General features: G+C 38.3%; 2 protein-coding genes and 1 long non-coding RNA gene across 3 annotated transcripts; 2 read left to right on the plus strand and 1 right to left on the minus strand.

The window, feature by feature from the left end:
* Positions 1–293: 293 nt before the first annotated feature.
* Positions 294–3,671, minus strand: LOC110626736 (O-fucosyltransferase 36). Its single transcript, XM_021772798.2, has 3 exons — positions 2,172–3,671; positions 1,708–1,957; positions 294–827 (listed from the first exon to the last, which is right to left on the minus strand). Exons 1-3 carry the CDS (start codon positions 3,503–3,505, stop codon positions 651–653), a joined length of 1,761 nt encoding a protein of 586 aa, XP_021628490.1. The 5' UTR covers positions 3,506–3,671; the 3' UTR covers positions 294–650.
* Positions 3,672–7,433: 3,762 nt separating this feature from the next.
* Positions 7,434–9,295, plus strand: LOC110625928 (RING-H2 finger protein ATL3). Its single transcript, XM_021771634.2, has one exon. It carries the CDS (start codon positions 7,950–7,952, stop codon positions 8,781–8,783), a length of 834 nt encoding a protein of 277 aa, XP_021627326.1. The 5' UTR covers positions 7,434–7,949; the 3' UTR covers positions 8,784–9,295.
* Positions 9,296–12,773: 3,478 nt separating this feature from the next.
* Positions 12,774–13,398, plus strand: LOC122725186. Its single transcript, XR_006352662.1, has 2 exons — positions 12,774–13,006; positions 13,112–13,398. It is a non-coding gene; the product is annotated as an uncharacterized LOC122725186 (long non-coding RNA).
* The last annotated feature ends 2,325 nt before the right edge of the window (positions 13,399–15,723 follow it).

Raw genomic sequence — 15,723 nt, forward strand, 5'->3', positions numbered from 1 at the left:
TGTTTTCTTCTACACGGAAGAATTGAGAAATTCTCGTCTATACCGCATGTAAAACGAGAGTAAAATTCACAAGAAACCATGCATTTAGTCAGCCTACAACAATTTTTACAATGATAAGTCTTTAAATAAGAATGTTTTAAATCGTGTTCTAATGTATCATGAATCTTCTTCAGCCTGCATGTATCTTTTTAGCAGAAAACTTGCACATCAGAGGGCTATACAAATTTCCAAAGAATCTTCAACTATCATATGATTCCTACACAACAATAAATCCCGTAAGAAAAAAATGGTCATTGAATGAACATGTCACTCCCCAATTTAACCTTCATGGTTTTTGAGCTGAGCAAATATAAAGAATGATAAGTCATCGACAACAATAGAGGGAGACCAGCTTGCCGGGTGTATTACAGAAAACATTCTCAAACCGCAAAAACAATGATCAGAAACTTATGTGCAAAACATAATGCTACTATCATATCATACACTACACTAACGTACAAGGTACATATTCAGCATCAAGCCATACAGGTATTGACCCAGGAATATTGAATAATGAATACCAGTCTTGCAGATAATTCAATTCATTGGAAACCATCTTCACAAGGAATGCCGGTACATATCTGAAAACAGTAACTTGATTATCTTCCTCTTCATTCATCTTCTGCAATGAAGTTTGGCAATTCACCTTGGCAAAGGTACTCATCACATAAAGATGCTGATTCCCAATCCTTCCGCAGCCGCAAAATGTCCTCAGTGAAAGTGGATCCTGAGGCTCCAATGAAAACACTAGACATAGCACAGATTGTCTTATCAAGCATGGCTTCCACCTGCAAGAAAAAGAAAGCATGCAAGTCCAGGAACCTTTTAACATGAAATTGTTACGCCTTGTGCAGATTATGGGGTTCAGAATGTGTATTTGCATTGACAAAATAACAGAGTAAAAACCAAATGCTTTAGTATAATTTTCATACATTCAGCTTAAAAGAAAATCACCACAATTATGCATAAACTGAATCATGTTTTCTTCTTCTTCTTCTTCTTTTTTGGTTGGGAGGCAGGGGAAGGGAGATAATTCTCTGCTATTTATTCACAGAACTGATAATAAGAACTTCTCATAGCTACACAGGGTTGAGCTTTGTGATAAACACTTTTTTTGGAGAATTACAATATAAAATTTTTACTAAGATATAAGAATGCCCTAACAAGAGAAACCACATTCAACCACTTTCCCATAGACTTTAAAAATCTAGACACATGTGAAACATAAAAATTGCATGCCTTTGATGCTCATGTGCAAATAAGGATTGTTCACATTAGCATAAGAGTAAACTATCAAAGGGAATCATAAGCTCACTGTGTGCAACTAAGGATTGTTGTCATTTTTTTTTTCTTATAACCGCAGTCAATATACTTTCCTGCATCTACTAGTGCAATGTTACCAATTTCAAGGATTCAGAAAAAAGACACCTCAAATTGAAGTAATAATAGATTAACTAAATGAGAAACACTGCTCGTATTTTTCTTCAGTCTGATTGGATCAGAAGCTGAAATGAAATCCTGAGCTTAATTGGAAATACCAATGTGTGATGCATTTCCAGCGTTGGATATATTGGTCAAACATATGGGGATAATCAGTGAAATGAACAGAAAAGGTAGGGTAAACTCACTCAAGAGAAAAAGAACGAAAAATAGAATACAAAATCTTACCTGAGAATCACCCTCAATGCCGTGTCTTGATAACAAAGCATCCCACTTCTCTACTGAAGTATGTGATGGCCGTTTGACAAGGGGTACAGCTTTGCCATTCACCAGAATTAGGGACTGCAACAAATCAGTTTCACTTTCTGCTGCATCAGTGGAAAGATACATGACTGGTGCATTGGCCCTCTCAACCACCCGTGCAATGCAATCTGCAGCTTGGGGTATGGGGTAAAAGCAACTTGGCTTTTTGACATTGCTGGCAAAACATCAAAAAATTGTTCATCTGTTAGAGCTACAATTATATATATATGTATATATATATATATATATACATACACACACATGCCATCATTATACTGAATAATCTACACAAATACACACAAGCAGCAGTGCATGCCTAGCAGGCCCAGAAACCAATTACTTTTAGAAGAAAAAGAAAAAGCCACAAAAGCAAGGAAAGAAAAGGATACCAAAACTTCAAAAAGCCATGGCGCCGGAAATGGAGGGCAATGAAGTTCTTCCCCAAGAAAGTTTGAATAAATCGCTGGGCAGTAAGTATAATAAGCCTACTTGGTTCAATCAATGTCTTGCATTTGTGAGCAAGAGGACCACCGGGCTGCAACACCCACTCCTTCTCTACATCAGCGAAAAACACGTCTCCAATAGCAATCACATCATTATTGGCAGTAAACTTGGCCTGCACATCCTGAACAGTCTTTTTACTTGGTTTCTTCACATCCTCCTTCCAAGGCGACTCAAGCTTGCCCATTGAAATACCTAACCCTTTCAACCTCTTAACGTGTTCTTCATCCACATAGCACGGAACAGGTGAAGAGAAGTAACATATAAATCGATCAATATGCACATGATTCTTCCTCATCTGTGCAAACTCTTCAAATGTCACTACCACCTTCCTTCCCAAACAATGATTTATGTGTTCAATATCTAACACCCTACTATATTGGAAATCAAATTTAGAACTTGGCATAACCAAAACTCGATTCAACAAAGCCGCGAAAAACATATGCTTCTCCAAGCAAATCAAATGGTTACTCATCTGCCCAGATAAGCAAATGGCAAACAAGAACTTGTCTGATCTGGGTTTCCAGTCTATTGTCTTCCTATCCGAGAATCTCGACTCCACCTTCCTACACCTATCATAACCAAATCCAGAACCCACAAAGTCTGGAGCAGATACATTGACATTTGCAGACTCGTGAGGGGATAATAGAACCTGTTGAATTTGTTTATTTAAAGAAATCTGCTTGAGAAGGGCAGATCTCAAATCCTCAATCTTGAATCTCAAACCTTGTTCCTCTAAGTTATTGAACTCAAAAGAGGCATTGGAATTAACACTTGTATTAGAATTGGAATTAGAAAGCGTATTGCTGTTATTATTGTGAAATGGAAATGATTGGTTCAAGAGAGAGAGCAGAGAAAGTTGCTGCTGACCCAGCAAGTAAAGCGCTTGTAACTCAGCCTCTCTCATCCGGTCTGAAACGGAATCAAGCCTGAGAGCAGAGAGATTGGCGGAGAACATATTCCTAATATCCGCAGAGAAAATGATGACGACGATTAAGAGAGGGAGAAAAATGGCCAACAAGTAGTAGTAGTACCTCTTATTGAAGTTACGAAAGAAACGACGGCGAATTGAACCACCAAAAGACTCGGTCTCCTCAATGTGGAAGGTGGAGGTGGATCGCCGCTGGGGAGAGGAATGGTTGTGATGGTGATTGGGCTTCCTATCATTTTGCTCAATTAGAGTGTGGCGATCATCTTCCTCGTCAGACGAATCTCTATCCATTTCTGGGAAATGGGTATTAGATTAAGCAATGCAAATGAGAATGAGTGTGATAGTGAGAAAAGATCTGACAATGGAGTGGTGGAAGACTAGAGAAGCAGGAATATCATCGAACAGACAGTCGGTGGATCAATGGATGGAAGAAAAGGACCTCGTATCTGCTTCATCTTCATCGGGCCGGGCCTTCATGTCTTTTAAGCTTCGGCTTTCTGGTCCACAGGTTTCGGGATTTGGCTGCTCAAAACGGTGACGTTTCAATCTTTTTTTTTTTTTTGAAAGCAACGTTTCAATCATATTATTATTATTATTATTATTATTATTATTATTATTATTATTATTATTATTATTCCCAGGTCTTCTTTGATTATAATATTTTAGCCTCTGCTATTCAGCATTCTATGCGATCTCAGCCGTGGAGAATTACGACATACGTGGCATCTATTTTAAAAATTAACTCATGTTTCAATGTATTTTTTTCAAGTTTATCTTTCAAAATGTTAATACGTAGAATGATACCAATGATCTAAAATCCAAAAAATAGGATTTTAAAATGGGTTTTGTAAGATTGAAAAAAAAAATTTAGATCTAAAGGAGAGTATTTTTCCTTTTATATGTTTCCTTTTAACAGTTAGTGACGTGTAACAGAATATGTATCATTGGACTACCTGTTCCTGCTACGTTGATACAGACGTACGTGGAAATCAGATCTCTGTCCCATACATAACGGTCTCTGATTCTCTCCAGGTATGCATGCGGATGGTCCCATAAAACGAATGAGCTGAATTCCTTTTGGGTTCCGAGCTGTGCCAGAAGGTAAGAATAAGGCTAGGCCCAAAAGAGATCTGTTCATTGAACCAAATGAGTTGGGTCGGTCTGATTGGAGAATCTGACTGAAGTGCGGTCTTTGAGCTGAGTGGACTGGATCTGACTCAAAAAGAAATTTAAAAGCTTTCGAATTATAAGCTGTCCTAAATCTGGCCTCAATCCGAAGTGAAGAAACCCGCGGTCATCAGATACTATAATAAAATTATATTTGAAAAATCAATTGCTACCAAATTGGACCGTAACTTCAAAGTAATATTTACTGTTATTTGGTAACCATGTAAGGAATTACTGGTAAAAAAAATTTTCAATTAAGAAACTTTTTCCGATACAAGGGGAGAGTGACACGTATTGAAAGTTTAAGGCACGTAGCAGATATGCATGCGTTACAGAGCAACGAGCATTCGTGGCAAGTCCCCATTAATTAAAGGTCATCAACCAGCAAAACGCTACCAATCAAGAGCTTGGAGAGGTGGAAGAAGGGAGAAGAGCAAGTGAAAATGGAGGGGAGATTAGTAGTTGGGTGGTTATGGAGGAGTCAAAATGTTGGAGATAAACTGAAGAGAGATGACTTGATGAGAAGAGTCATCACCACAAAAGCTTCCAACAGAGCTTCAGTACATGGAACCAAGCGACCTGTCACTCAAACCATTGACGTCAGTTCACAATTCTTCTTTCTTTAATTAATCATCTTCTTGGTCGGGTGGAGATTGACTTTTATATATGATCATGTATTCTGTGTTGCAGAGGGAGGAAGTGGAGAAGGAGATCCATAAAGGCAAAGAGGATAAAGAAAAGAAGATTAAAGAGATGGAGAAGACTGTGGATTCCCATTTCAGAAACCAGTCTGAAGATGATGATCATAAAACTTGATTGTCTGTTTGTTTATTATATTTGCTAATCAAAATAACCTGCTTAAAGCGTTTGGGCTTTATTTTCCTTTTAGCTGCTTGTGCTGTGCACACATGTAAGAGTAAAGGTTAATGTTAGTGTTAATCAAGTTTTGTGCTTTGTTTTGATTGAAAGTCCCTAATAATTAATAAAGGCTTTGTTTTGTTTAAACCGATTAAATGGAAATGATTTATTTAATTGATAGATGTAATCATGCATTAAAGAGATGGAGATGGTGTATTACCAAACTTAACAAGTGACAAGCTGAAACAGACAACTTCGTGTTAAGCAGCATTCCTGTGTTCTTGGATATAATTTGGTTACTGGGATCAACTTGGAGATTCTCTCTCTCTCTCTCTCTCCAGCGAGCCTTCAACGAGCCCATTTCTTAGCGCTTGTGGTTGCGAGCCTTTGCCAACCAGTTCAGTTGAGCTGAGAGAAGGGTCCAAGTTGAGGCCCATCGCCCATTACTACATTTAAGAATGGGATATGCTTTATGTGAATGGGCTGCCCCATTTTATATATTGATGGGCCTACTGAGCTCGGATAATTGAATCTCAACATATATAGGTTTTTTGTAGGATAGGCAAAATGTCACTTCAATAATTACTATGGAATTAGTAAGAATTTTAATTTTTTTATTAATCATGATTCCATTTCACTTAGAATAATAAAAATAATTCATCTTAAATATAAATATATAAGATAATGAATTCGTGTTTAATTTAGACAAAGTATCTTAAATATTTAAAATTATTTATTAATTCATAAAAGTTTCATCTACCATCTTAATTTTTTTTTTAAAAATTGCGTAACGGATAAGACAAAAGAAAAGTGGAGGGTGATTTTTTATTATTATTATTTTTGGTGAGAAGGTGATCCGTTTTGTTAATATTTTAGAGGTAAACATTGACTCTTGCTTCTGAATAGTCAATACGATTAAGCTTGAAAATGAAAGAAACGGACAGTCAATAGTTGTTCACCGTAATTAATTAAATTAATAATAAATTTGAATTCAAATTCAAATTCAACGAAATTTTCGGATCAATAATCGGGATTATGTCTCTCATTTCTTGTGATTTCCTTTGCTTTATATATATATATAATTTAATTATCAAATGTGAAGCGGTGATTTTAGTTTAAAATTCAGAAATTTGAATCAGAGGGCTCTAATTAATTATTTTATTTTATTTTTAAAAAAAATGTCTTAATACGAAATTGAATGGAACAGCAATTGGTCTATGAAAATAGAAGAATGGATAGTGCATTTTGAATTATAAGCAGACAATGAAGAAGCAAAGGCAAGTGTATATGAGTTGTGATAAAACTGCACGTGGACGGCTGGTCTGAAGGCAGAGATTTTGTGAGTCAGATATGGATGGTTTGAAGCTTCTTAAATACAGAGGAAGACTGAATCAAATACAGCCTCTTCCTTCCAAGACTTTGAAAAGACCTTGCAGGGGCAAGGGGTGTGCAGGCAGTTGCACTTTCCCATTACAACTTCTAATCTATATGTTGGGTGGTGGTTAGTCCTTTCGGACAGGGATATTGATGCAACATCGGCTACTATGGAATTAATCGAATTGTTTATTAATTTTAATTATTTTTATAATCTGATTTGATTTGTTTTGTTTGGTTTAGTCTAAAATGAATGACTTCCTTAATTTAAGCACTTTACTTCACATGAATAGCGATTTTTCTAACAAAATAACCAATTGTGTTTTTATCTAGTAATGATTATAGAACCAAGTTCACATTATTTAATGACTAATTATATTGTCTTTGAAATCAAAATGTTTTTCTTTTTTTTTTTTAAAAAAAAAAAGTTTTTTTTTTTAAAAAAAAAAGGAAAATTCCAAGTAAGTCATGATGAAATTATTAAATCATATAAAATGAAAAAAAGGCAATAAAACAAAGAGGAAGCATGTGAATCACTGTAATAGGTAATAATGAGGGGAGACATGAGGATATGATAATGCCACCCTTCTTTTTGTTTGGAGCACTGCTAATTTATGGGTAAATTTTTTTTTTTATTTATACATTTAAATTTCTATATTTCAATAAATTTTCTATGATAATTTTTTTTTGAAAATACTATGATATTTAATATTATTGAAAAAAATATTAAATTATAGATTCTACTAAATTTTATAAATTGTATTGCAATTAAAAAAAAAGAAGGAAATAACACAGTGAAGAATCCAATTGAACTTTCAAAATGCGTCAAGGCCACGAGAAGAGTCAAAAGAAGGAAGGAAAGAAAACCAAGCCATTGACGGAACGGCGCAGAGTAAAAGAAAGCGACACAAAGGAGGAGCCTTTCATTGTTTGTTTTAGACCCGAAACTCATCATTTTATTCCCTTCTTCCTCTCACCAGCTCTGAGTCTTAATTTCCTCAATTTTGATTTCGCCATTCTTAGACATCAATCTTATCCCCTTCTTCCCATTCCACAACTTAAATAACAAGCTTTTATCCTTCTTTTCTTCTTATACACTTGTAGCTCTTCCTTGATTAATCCATATCAGTATTATATTTTTGTTTTGCTTCAGCTTTCGTCTGTGATTCTTTAAAATCACTGCAAAGCAAAGATACCTTTTTGGGATTTGCTACATTTTTCCACAATCTCTTGTAATTATCCCATCTGGGTTGTGTTCATTTGCTCTTTCCTTATATACATTCAAGAAGATATCTTTGACTGCGTTTCTTGGAAATATCCTTTCTGGGAATCAGCTATGGGGGACTTAGACAACTCAGTAACTGTGCAAATAACTGGCAAGATCATGGTGGTTGCCGTAATCATTCTATTTATGGTGGTAGCTTTTGTTCTCTTGCTTCATCTCTATGCAAAATGGTTTTGGTGGCGCACTGAAGAGCCTGCTCGTCCAGCATCCTCTCGCCGGAACCGCCGCCGTTTCGTTTTTACCCCTGGTCAGGATCCAGTCCGGAGAGGGCTAGACCTCTCGGTCCTTAAATCCCTACCGGTGGTAATTTTCCAATCCAAAGACTTCAAAGATGGGTTGGAATGTGCAGTTTGCTTAGCTGAAGTTGCAGAGGGGGAAAAAACGAGGTTGCTGCCCAAATGCAACCATGGTTTCCATGTTGATTGTATTGATATGTGGTTTCAATCGCACTCCACTTGTCCTCTCTGCAGAAACTCAGTAGCGCCATTACCCGAATGCTCCAGCTTCGACAGTAGTGATTTGCAAGAGAACATTCATTCTCCAGAGGAAATTTTGGCTTCTGGGTATTCGACAGAATCTCCAAATTTTCCCACAAATGTGTTGTTTTGGGGGGACCAGACTCAAGTAAGCACCGGCGGCAATGGAGGCGGCGGCTTGGAAGAAGCAACTTCCGCTCAAGCACCTTCTTCGTCTTCTTCCTCCTCTTCTTCTTCCAGGCAAGATGAGATGCTGGTTATTGATATTCCTGTGCAAATGAGTGATAATTTTCCTGAGGAAGAATCCAAGTCGCCAATGCCTACACAAAGGTTAAGGTCGTTGAAGAGGCTTCTGAGCCGGGAAAAAAGGGTGGCTCCTAGTAGTTCTAGTAGTTCAGTTGATATCTAACCAAAGATGAGAAGACGTGTATTGTGTATGTAAATCTTGAAAAGCAGAAAAAAAAAGGGGTGCCTGTGGATGACTGAAGATATTGCATTATCTCGTCAACATTGGCTAGATTTGGTTGGAGGTTGATGAAAAATCGAGTCCTTTTCAATATAATCCTTAAGAATTGGTGCTTCTTTATGGAGGTAAAGAAAACCTCTCTGCTTGATTTGCTCAGTATTTGTCTGATTTTTGATACTGAGTAGTCTGAAATGACTTAAGTCTGTTTCACAAGACGTTGCTGGTAAAGCTATGGTATGGAAGCAGAGATTTAGGAACAGATGTCTGAAAACTGAAATGAAAATATTGTGTGAGAGGGGAATAGGGTACTAAGCTAGGCATCCATCTGCCTCTGAAGATGTATTTCTATATACATTCTTGTGTCACTATTGATTCCATTGAATTCCCATGGCTTGGATTTGTTTTATTTTTTGAACCACAGCAAGTATTAAAATATATTGGTTCATTTTCAAACTTGGGCAAATCTTGTGCTGATCATCCTGTGCGATCTTTTTGAATCTAAGCCTCTAGCAAAAAGCATCATCATTCTACAGGGTCATTTCAGGTTTGCCAATCTTACAATGACCTGTAAAAAATGAATTTCTCCACTGTAGTATTTCCTAGAAAGACAAGACAATTAGCACATGGGGAAGTGCATACTTTCCACTATAATTCAAAAATGCCAATGCCAAGGAAAAATCTCCAAATTCTCTTAACGCAGGGTGTCCATTAATCCTTGTATCTCTGTCAACAATCAGCAGTATTCAAACCTTAATGGGTAACTTCCTCAATCATACTTCCTTAAAAGATAACCCCACCCAAGTCAGTAATGGACAATTGGGCATATGTCTTTGTCAAGATTGAGATGTTGCTTCCTCTATAGTAGTTCATTGCTCCCCGCAAAATCGTTAATAGGCATAAATATCTGAAATCCTCACCGTGTAACTTCTTCATCACTCAATAAATCTACAGCAGGACAGATTCCTCTCTCTTTTCCTCCTCTCAAGTCAAGAAAATTACTATTCTTTTTTGTTTTTTCAATAAAGCAGCTGCTATTCAAGAATCAGGACAATGTTTGAATATTAAAGTGAACAAACATTAGGAACATTCTGTAGCCATCATCCTAAATCATAAAAATATAATGATAAAAATAATAAACTTAGACAAAAGTCGCCAAGAAAGCAGGGATGTAAGATTGAACTTTCAATAGGCTACACATAATAGTTAGAGTGAACATACATGTAACCAAGTAAACAACAACAGCAAAGTAGAAGATATTTAGTGCAAGACAGCTGGTCTAGATACTGATAGTTTCTGTCTATTCAAATGATCTTATACACCTCCTTGCCAGTGTAGTTCTCCATTCTCCACCAGAACAACTTATCCTTAGCCATCGAAATTGATGTTCCCCTGTACATTTTGGTCATGAAAACACTATGTCACCAGTAAACAGGTCCATAACCTTTGATGCCATGAGGATTGTTATGCTGATCAAGACACATATATGGTATCTCAAATGTTTGTCTTCGGTGCTTTGTGTCAATAGCTCGGCCACTCCCATTTTCACGGAATAAGTGATTCAATATCCGAATTTCACTTCTACCGTGTGGCCTTAGTTCCACGAACTAAGTTCAACCTTAACCAGTAGTTCAAAACAAAAGCAATTGGGTGATTGTGGCAAAAGAAGATTGATTGGAGAGAAAGGGTTGATAGATAAATACAAGAGAGTGATGATGGAAGGAAGAAAATTGTATTGCTTTAGAAAGTGATTTATAAAGTATGGATGCTTTAGCTAAAAGCTCTAAACTGTACAACTGAATCTCATTGTGGGTATTTATAGGCATCCCACCTCCTCAACATGTGGTGGAGATGCATTCTCTAATGTGTGGATAGAATTGTCCTTCTAGAACTTTTAGGGGCCTTTTGATAATTTTACATTCTTGGGAGAATTCTAGATTGGTTGGCCAAATTGTCTGTGGGACCCTTTTGGTCGGAAATATCTTGTTGTCCAATAGATTTCTGAAAGCTTCTGGACTGGTTTGACAGCCTCCAGGCTGTTTTGGGCGCTTCTGGCCAATTCTGGGCAATTCTAGAACCTCCGCCCAAGGCCCTTTTGAAAGCTTCGCATACCTTCCAGCATGTCCCAGCGCCTTGCATTTTCTCTCCGTCACTCGCACGCTCCAACCTCGTCTAGCGTAGCTCCGTAGGCCAACCAGCAGTTGTCCCGCAGCAGCAGTCTTGCACTGCTGCCTGTGCTCCCTGCGCGTTAGCCTTGCGTGCATGCTTCGCGCACTCCGCAATACGCTGCGCCAGCCAAATCTCATTTAGGCACTCCACAGACCCACTGTCGCAATTCTTCCTTCATCAAAATTTTTAGATTTTTTGAAGAGTTGGGAAGAGCTGTGACATGCTCCCTCAGCTATTTCCGTGATGCCCTCGTCGCGTCTTGCCAATAGGCTTGCACCTTGTCCTCATGTTGCCACAAGAAAAATTCATTTTTTCAGCTCACCTTAGCATCTAGGAGCCCCTTCCATTTCACCAGATACTCTTTATACGGTGTATGGGAATCTCTCTTCGGTATTTGCCTATGAGTCAAGATCACTTCCTCATCGTGATCCAAGATTATGAAAACTGCTGTTGGAGCCTTTGCGACTTGTTCCTTCTTGGATCACCTTTATCTAAATAGTAAGACTTCAGAAAACTTACATGAAACACCAGATGGCACTCCAGGTATGGTAGCAACTTGACTTGGTGAGCCAGCTTCCCAATCCATTTTTCCACTGAAAATGGTCCCTCGTACCTTCGCAGTAATCCTTTGTGAGCTTTCTTAAAATTCCGAATGGTCTGAAGAATAAGTTTCACCATGATGAGATCCCCTTCCTCAAACTCTCGGTGTCTCCTCTTTAGATCTACCCACTTCTTCATCTTCCTTGCTGCCTTCGCCAAAGAAGCCTTTGCTAGCTCGAGCTTCTCTCTCCAGGCTTTGGCGAATCGAAAGGCACCTGGACTTTTCCCTTTGTATGGCACTACCATGTCATAAGGTGCAAGTGGTTGCTATCCCGTGGCTAGCTCGAACGGGCTTGCCCCCATAGAGTCACTCTTCTGCAGATTATAAGAGAATTGGGCTACATCTAGTAACTTAACCCAATTTCTTTGGTTAGTAGTGACATAATGCCTTAGATACAACTCCAATAAGGCATTGATACGCTCGGTTTGCCCATCCGTCTGAGGGTAGAAACTTGTAGAGAAATTAAGATCAGTGCCCATGATCTTGAACAACTCCGTCCAGAAGTTTACCACAAATCGAGTGTCCCGATGGTTGATAATGGACCGTGGTATTCCTCAATATTTCACCACGTCCCTGAAGAACAGTCGGACTGCATCCCTTGCATTAAAGTTGGTCGGTATTGCAATGAACACCCCATATTTGCTGAATCGGTCAACAACAATCATGATGTTGCTGAACCCATTTACCCTCGGCAACCCAATGATAAAGTCCATGGAGATACTCTCTCAAGGTCGCTTGGGGATTGGGAGAGGATCTAGAAGTCCCGCTGGCCTTTGTTTCTTGGTTTTATCCTACTGGCAAACTAAGTAGATTTTCACATATAGCTCCACATCATCGAACATCCGAAACCAATAGTAGGCACATTCCAACAAAGCCATTGTTCTCCTTGCTCCAAGATGGCCAGCCCAGAGGAAATCGGGGCACCCACTTATGATTTCCTGTAACATCCTAAAAAAATATATAATAAAAATAAAAATAATAATAAGGATAATAAAATAAAAATAAAAAAATAATAAATAAAAAGAATAAGAAAAAAAAAGATAGATAAATTAAATTGTAATGTAAAGACAAATGGCTCATTTGTAACCACTCAAGCAAATAAATTTTATAAAAAAAGAAAAAGAAAAAGAGAGGAAGAAAGAAAAGAAAATGCTAGAAGAAGAAAATCATTCTTCATTTTGTTTATTTTCTTTCTCTGCCGAGAACTACCAAGGGAATGCCCATTTTTCATCTTTTTTTTCTCTACACCAAAATTGCTTCAAAATTTCACCTCCAATCAATTCCCCATCTTCTCCCAACACCTTTCCAAAGAAGAATTTGAAGAAAAGAAGGGAAATCAAAGAGAAATTTCAAGGTTGAGGGAGAGTGAATAGTAACCTAAGGGTTTGGAAAGTTAAAGGTAAGTGAGGGGTTTTGATATAGGAATATTTTCTTATCATTTTTATGTATCATATCTATGAGAAATATTGTATTAATGTGATTTATTTGTTTATTTTTCATGAAGAAGAAGTGGAAGGGAAGAGTGGAAGTTCTAAAGGAAAAGGAAGAGAAAAGGAAGATTAGAAAATTTTAAGGTTTGTGCTCAACTTTGTTTGAATAAATTTAAGAATTTGTTCATTATGTTTTATTTGAACATTTTACTACTCTAGTAGAAATAGACCAAGAGAAGAATAGTTTAATTATAATGTTTAATCAAAGTGTGAGAATTAATAGATTTAATAGATAGAAAATTTTAAAATTAATATGTAATTTAACCAAAATGTAAGTTATGGATCTAATGAAATGACTCTATTTTCTTTGATAGAAATATAATTTGGTTAGATATAGCGACAATAAAAAAAAAATTTAGTAGACTAACAAAAAAAAAAAGAAGGGGTCATGATTTACATGATATTAAAGTAAAAATAAGAGAATTGTTTAAAAATGTGATGTCTCCGGCTCGGTTAATTAAATAACTGGGTAAGGGTGTTACATTTTCTTCCTCAGGCCTCCCCACCTAGGCACAAATATGCTGCCCTTCTTAGCACGAATTAGACCCTCATCCAACCAGAACCTTCTTGTCTTCCCCTGCCTTGCCAACTCCACCAGTTGCTTGGCTTGATCATCATGCATCATCCCCTCTCTGATGTGATCTAATAGGGAAGAACTTGGTTGGGTGGCAGTAGCAGCCAGCTCTGCCTTTTTGCTGAGAGCATTTGCAACTAAATTGGCCAAGCTAGGCTTGTACTCCATGAGAAAATCAAACTCGGCCAAGAAAGCTTGCCATTGGGCTTGCTTTGGGGAGAGCTTCTTTTGGGTGAGAAAGTAACTCATAGCCATATTGTCAATCTCCACTACGAACTTGGAACCCAACAGATAATATCTCCAAGTTTGAAGGTAGTGGACTACGGCGGTCATCTCTTTCTCTTGTACGGTGTACTTTTTCTCGGTCTCGTTCAGCTTTCAGCTCTCATAGGCAACTGGATGCCGATCTTGCAACAGAACTCTACTTATTGCAAAGTCAGAGGCATCCGTGTGTATCTTAAAATCCTTGGTATTAATAATCAGGCAACGCCAACATTAATTCTTCCATAACAGCCTTCTTCAATGCTTCAAAAGCATTTTGACAACAGGCATCCCACTTCCACAGCTTATTCTTCTTCAGCATATCAGTGAGCGAATGGTGCTGCAATAGCAAAATAGCCCTTAATGAACCTTCGGTAATAGTTCACAAGGCCAAGAAATGATCTCAATTTGGACACCCTCTTCGGTGGCTCCCATTCTAGAATGGCACGGATCTTTGACTCGTCCATCCGTATCTTGCCATGCCCAACAATATACCCTAAGAAGGGAATCTCTTGCTGTCTAAAGGAATATTTCTCCTTCACATATAGCTCATTGTCCCTCAACACCTTGAAGACTTGCTTCAAATGATTGACATGCTCCTCCAACGTATTGCTATAGACTACAATGTCATCCAAATAAACCACAACAAAGCGATCCAGGAAGGGCTCAAACACTTTGTTCATCGAGGTGCAAAATGTGGCAGGAGCATTAGTTAAACCAAAGGGCATGACACGAAATTTATATGACCTATACCTTGTAACACAAGCTGTCTTCGGTTCGTCTCCTTTAGCAATTATGACTTAGTAGTATCTCGAGCGAAGATTTAACTTTGAGAACCAACAAGGCTCACCAAGCCTGTAATACCCGGCTAGACTTCGGTATCGGAATTCCTACAGTCCGGTGGAATCTCGGATGTCGGAAGCCTCTAGTAGGGTAAAACCATGTTTTTATATAATGTTTTAATGTGTTTTATGTTTTAAGCATGAAAGAAAATGAGTTTTTGCATGAAAATAGCATTGGAGGAAAACTCAGGTTCGGCCGCCAAACCTCAAGTTCGGCCGCCGAACATGCATGCGTTGCGGGTGTGCTTTAGGCCCCCGAAAGCATAAGTGAGGGAAGTCCAGGTTCGGCCGCCGAACCTCAAGTTCGGCCGCCGAACATGGCATGCATGCGGAGGCAAGCTTCGGCCCCCGAACGTGGTCTAGCCAGCCACTATAAAAGGGTCCCTTAGCCGAAAACGGGCGAGCTTTTTCCCCATCTTCGGCCAAGGTGAGCTCTCTGCCGCCCCTCACCAATCTTTGATGTTCTTCCTCTAAATCTTTCAAGATTTTCATTTGTTTTAATCTTGTTTTGAAGATTTGAGCTTTTGAGCAAAGTTTTGGAGCTTGGAGGTTCAAGAACCCAATCCCTCCCAACTTCGAGTTTAGGTCGTCTCTCTCTCGATCTTCAAGAGGTAAGAGCCGATCTTAAGCTCATTGCATGTTTTAAGTAAGTTTTAAGTAGATCTATGGGGTAGAATGCATGTTTAGGTTATGGTATTGTTTATGGGTATAAATGTATGTTCTTGAGCAATGTGGATGCTTGATGTGTTGTAGATGGGGTTTATGATGGTTTGAGGCCCCTAGGAACATGTATGCTTGTGTATGTGTGTTGTAGAATAGGTTTGATGCATGTTTGGAAGGTTTGGAGGCGAAATGTGCAAAGGGAGCCAAGTTTCTGCCCTTTGGCAGAAACCAGGTTCGGCAGCCGAAGGACTTTCGGCCGCCGAACATGGCTGGGGAGGCAGCCTTT

This window comes from Manihot esculenta, chromosome 11, assembly GCF_001659605.2.
Source record: "Manihot esculenta cultivar AM560-2 chromosome 11, M.esculenta_v8, whole genome shotgun sequence".
Lineage (NCBI taxonomy): Eukaryota > Viridiplantae > Streptophyta > Magnoliopsida > Malpighiales > Euphorbiaceae > Manihot > Manihot esculenta.

Bases quoted from the DNA above. Each gene is read 5' to 3' on its own strand.
- LOC110626736 (XM_021772798.2), bottom strand. From the start codon at position 3,505: ATGGATAGAGATTCGTCTGACGAGGAAGATGATCGCCACACTCTAATT. The intron at 1,958-2,171 runs GTATCCTTTTCT...ATGTTTTGCCAG, and splicing joins CATGGCTTTTTGAAGTTTTG to CAATGTCAAAAAGCCAAGTT. The intron at 828-1,707 runs GTAAGATTTTGT...TTTTTCTTGCAG, and splicing joins GCATTGAGGGTGATTCTCAG to GTGGAAGCCATGCTTGATAA.
- LOC110625928 (XM_021771634.2), top strand. From the start codon at position 7,950: ATGGGGGACTTAGACAACTCAGTAACTGTGCAAATAACTGGCAAGATC.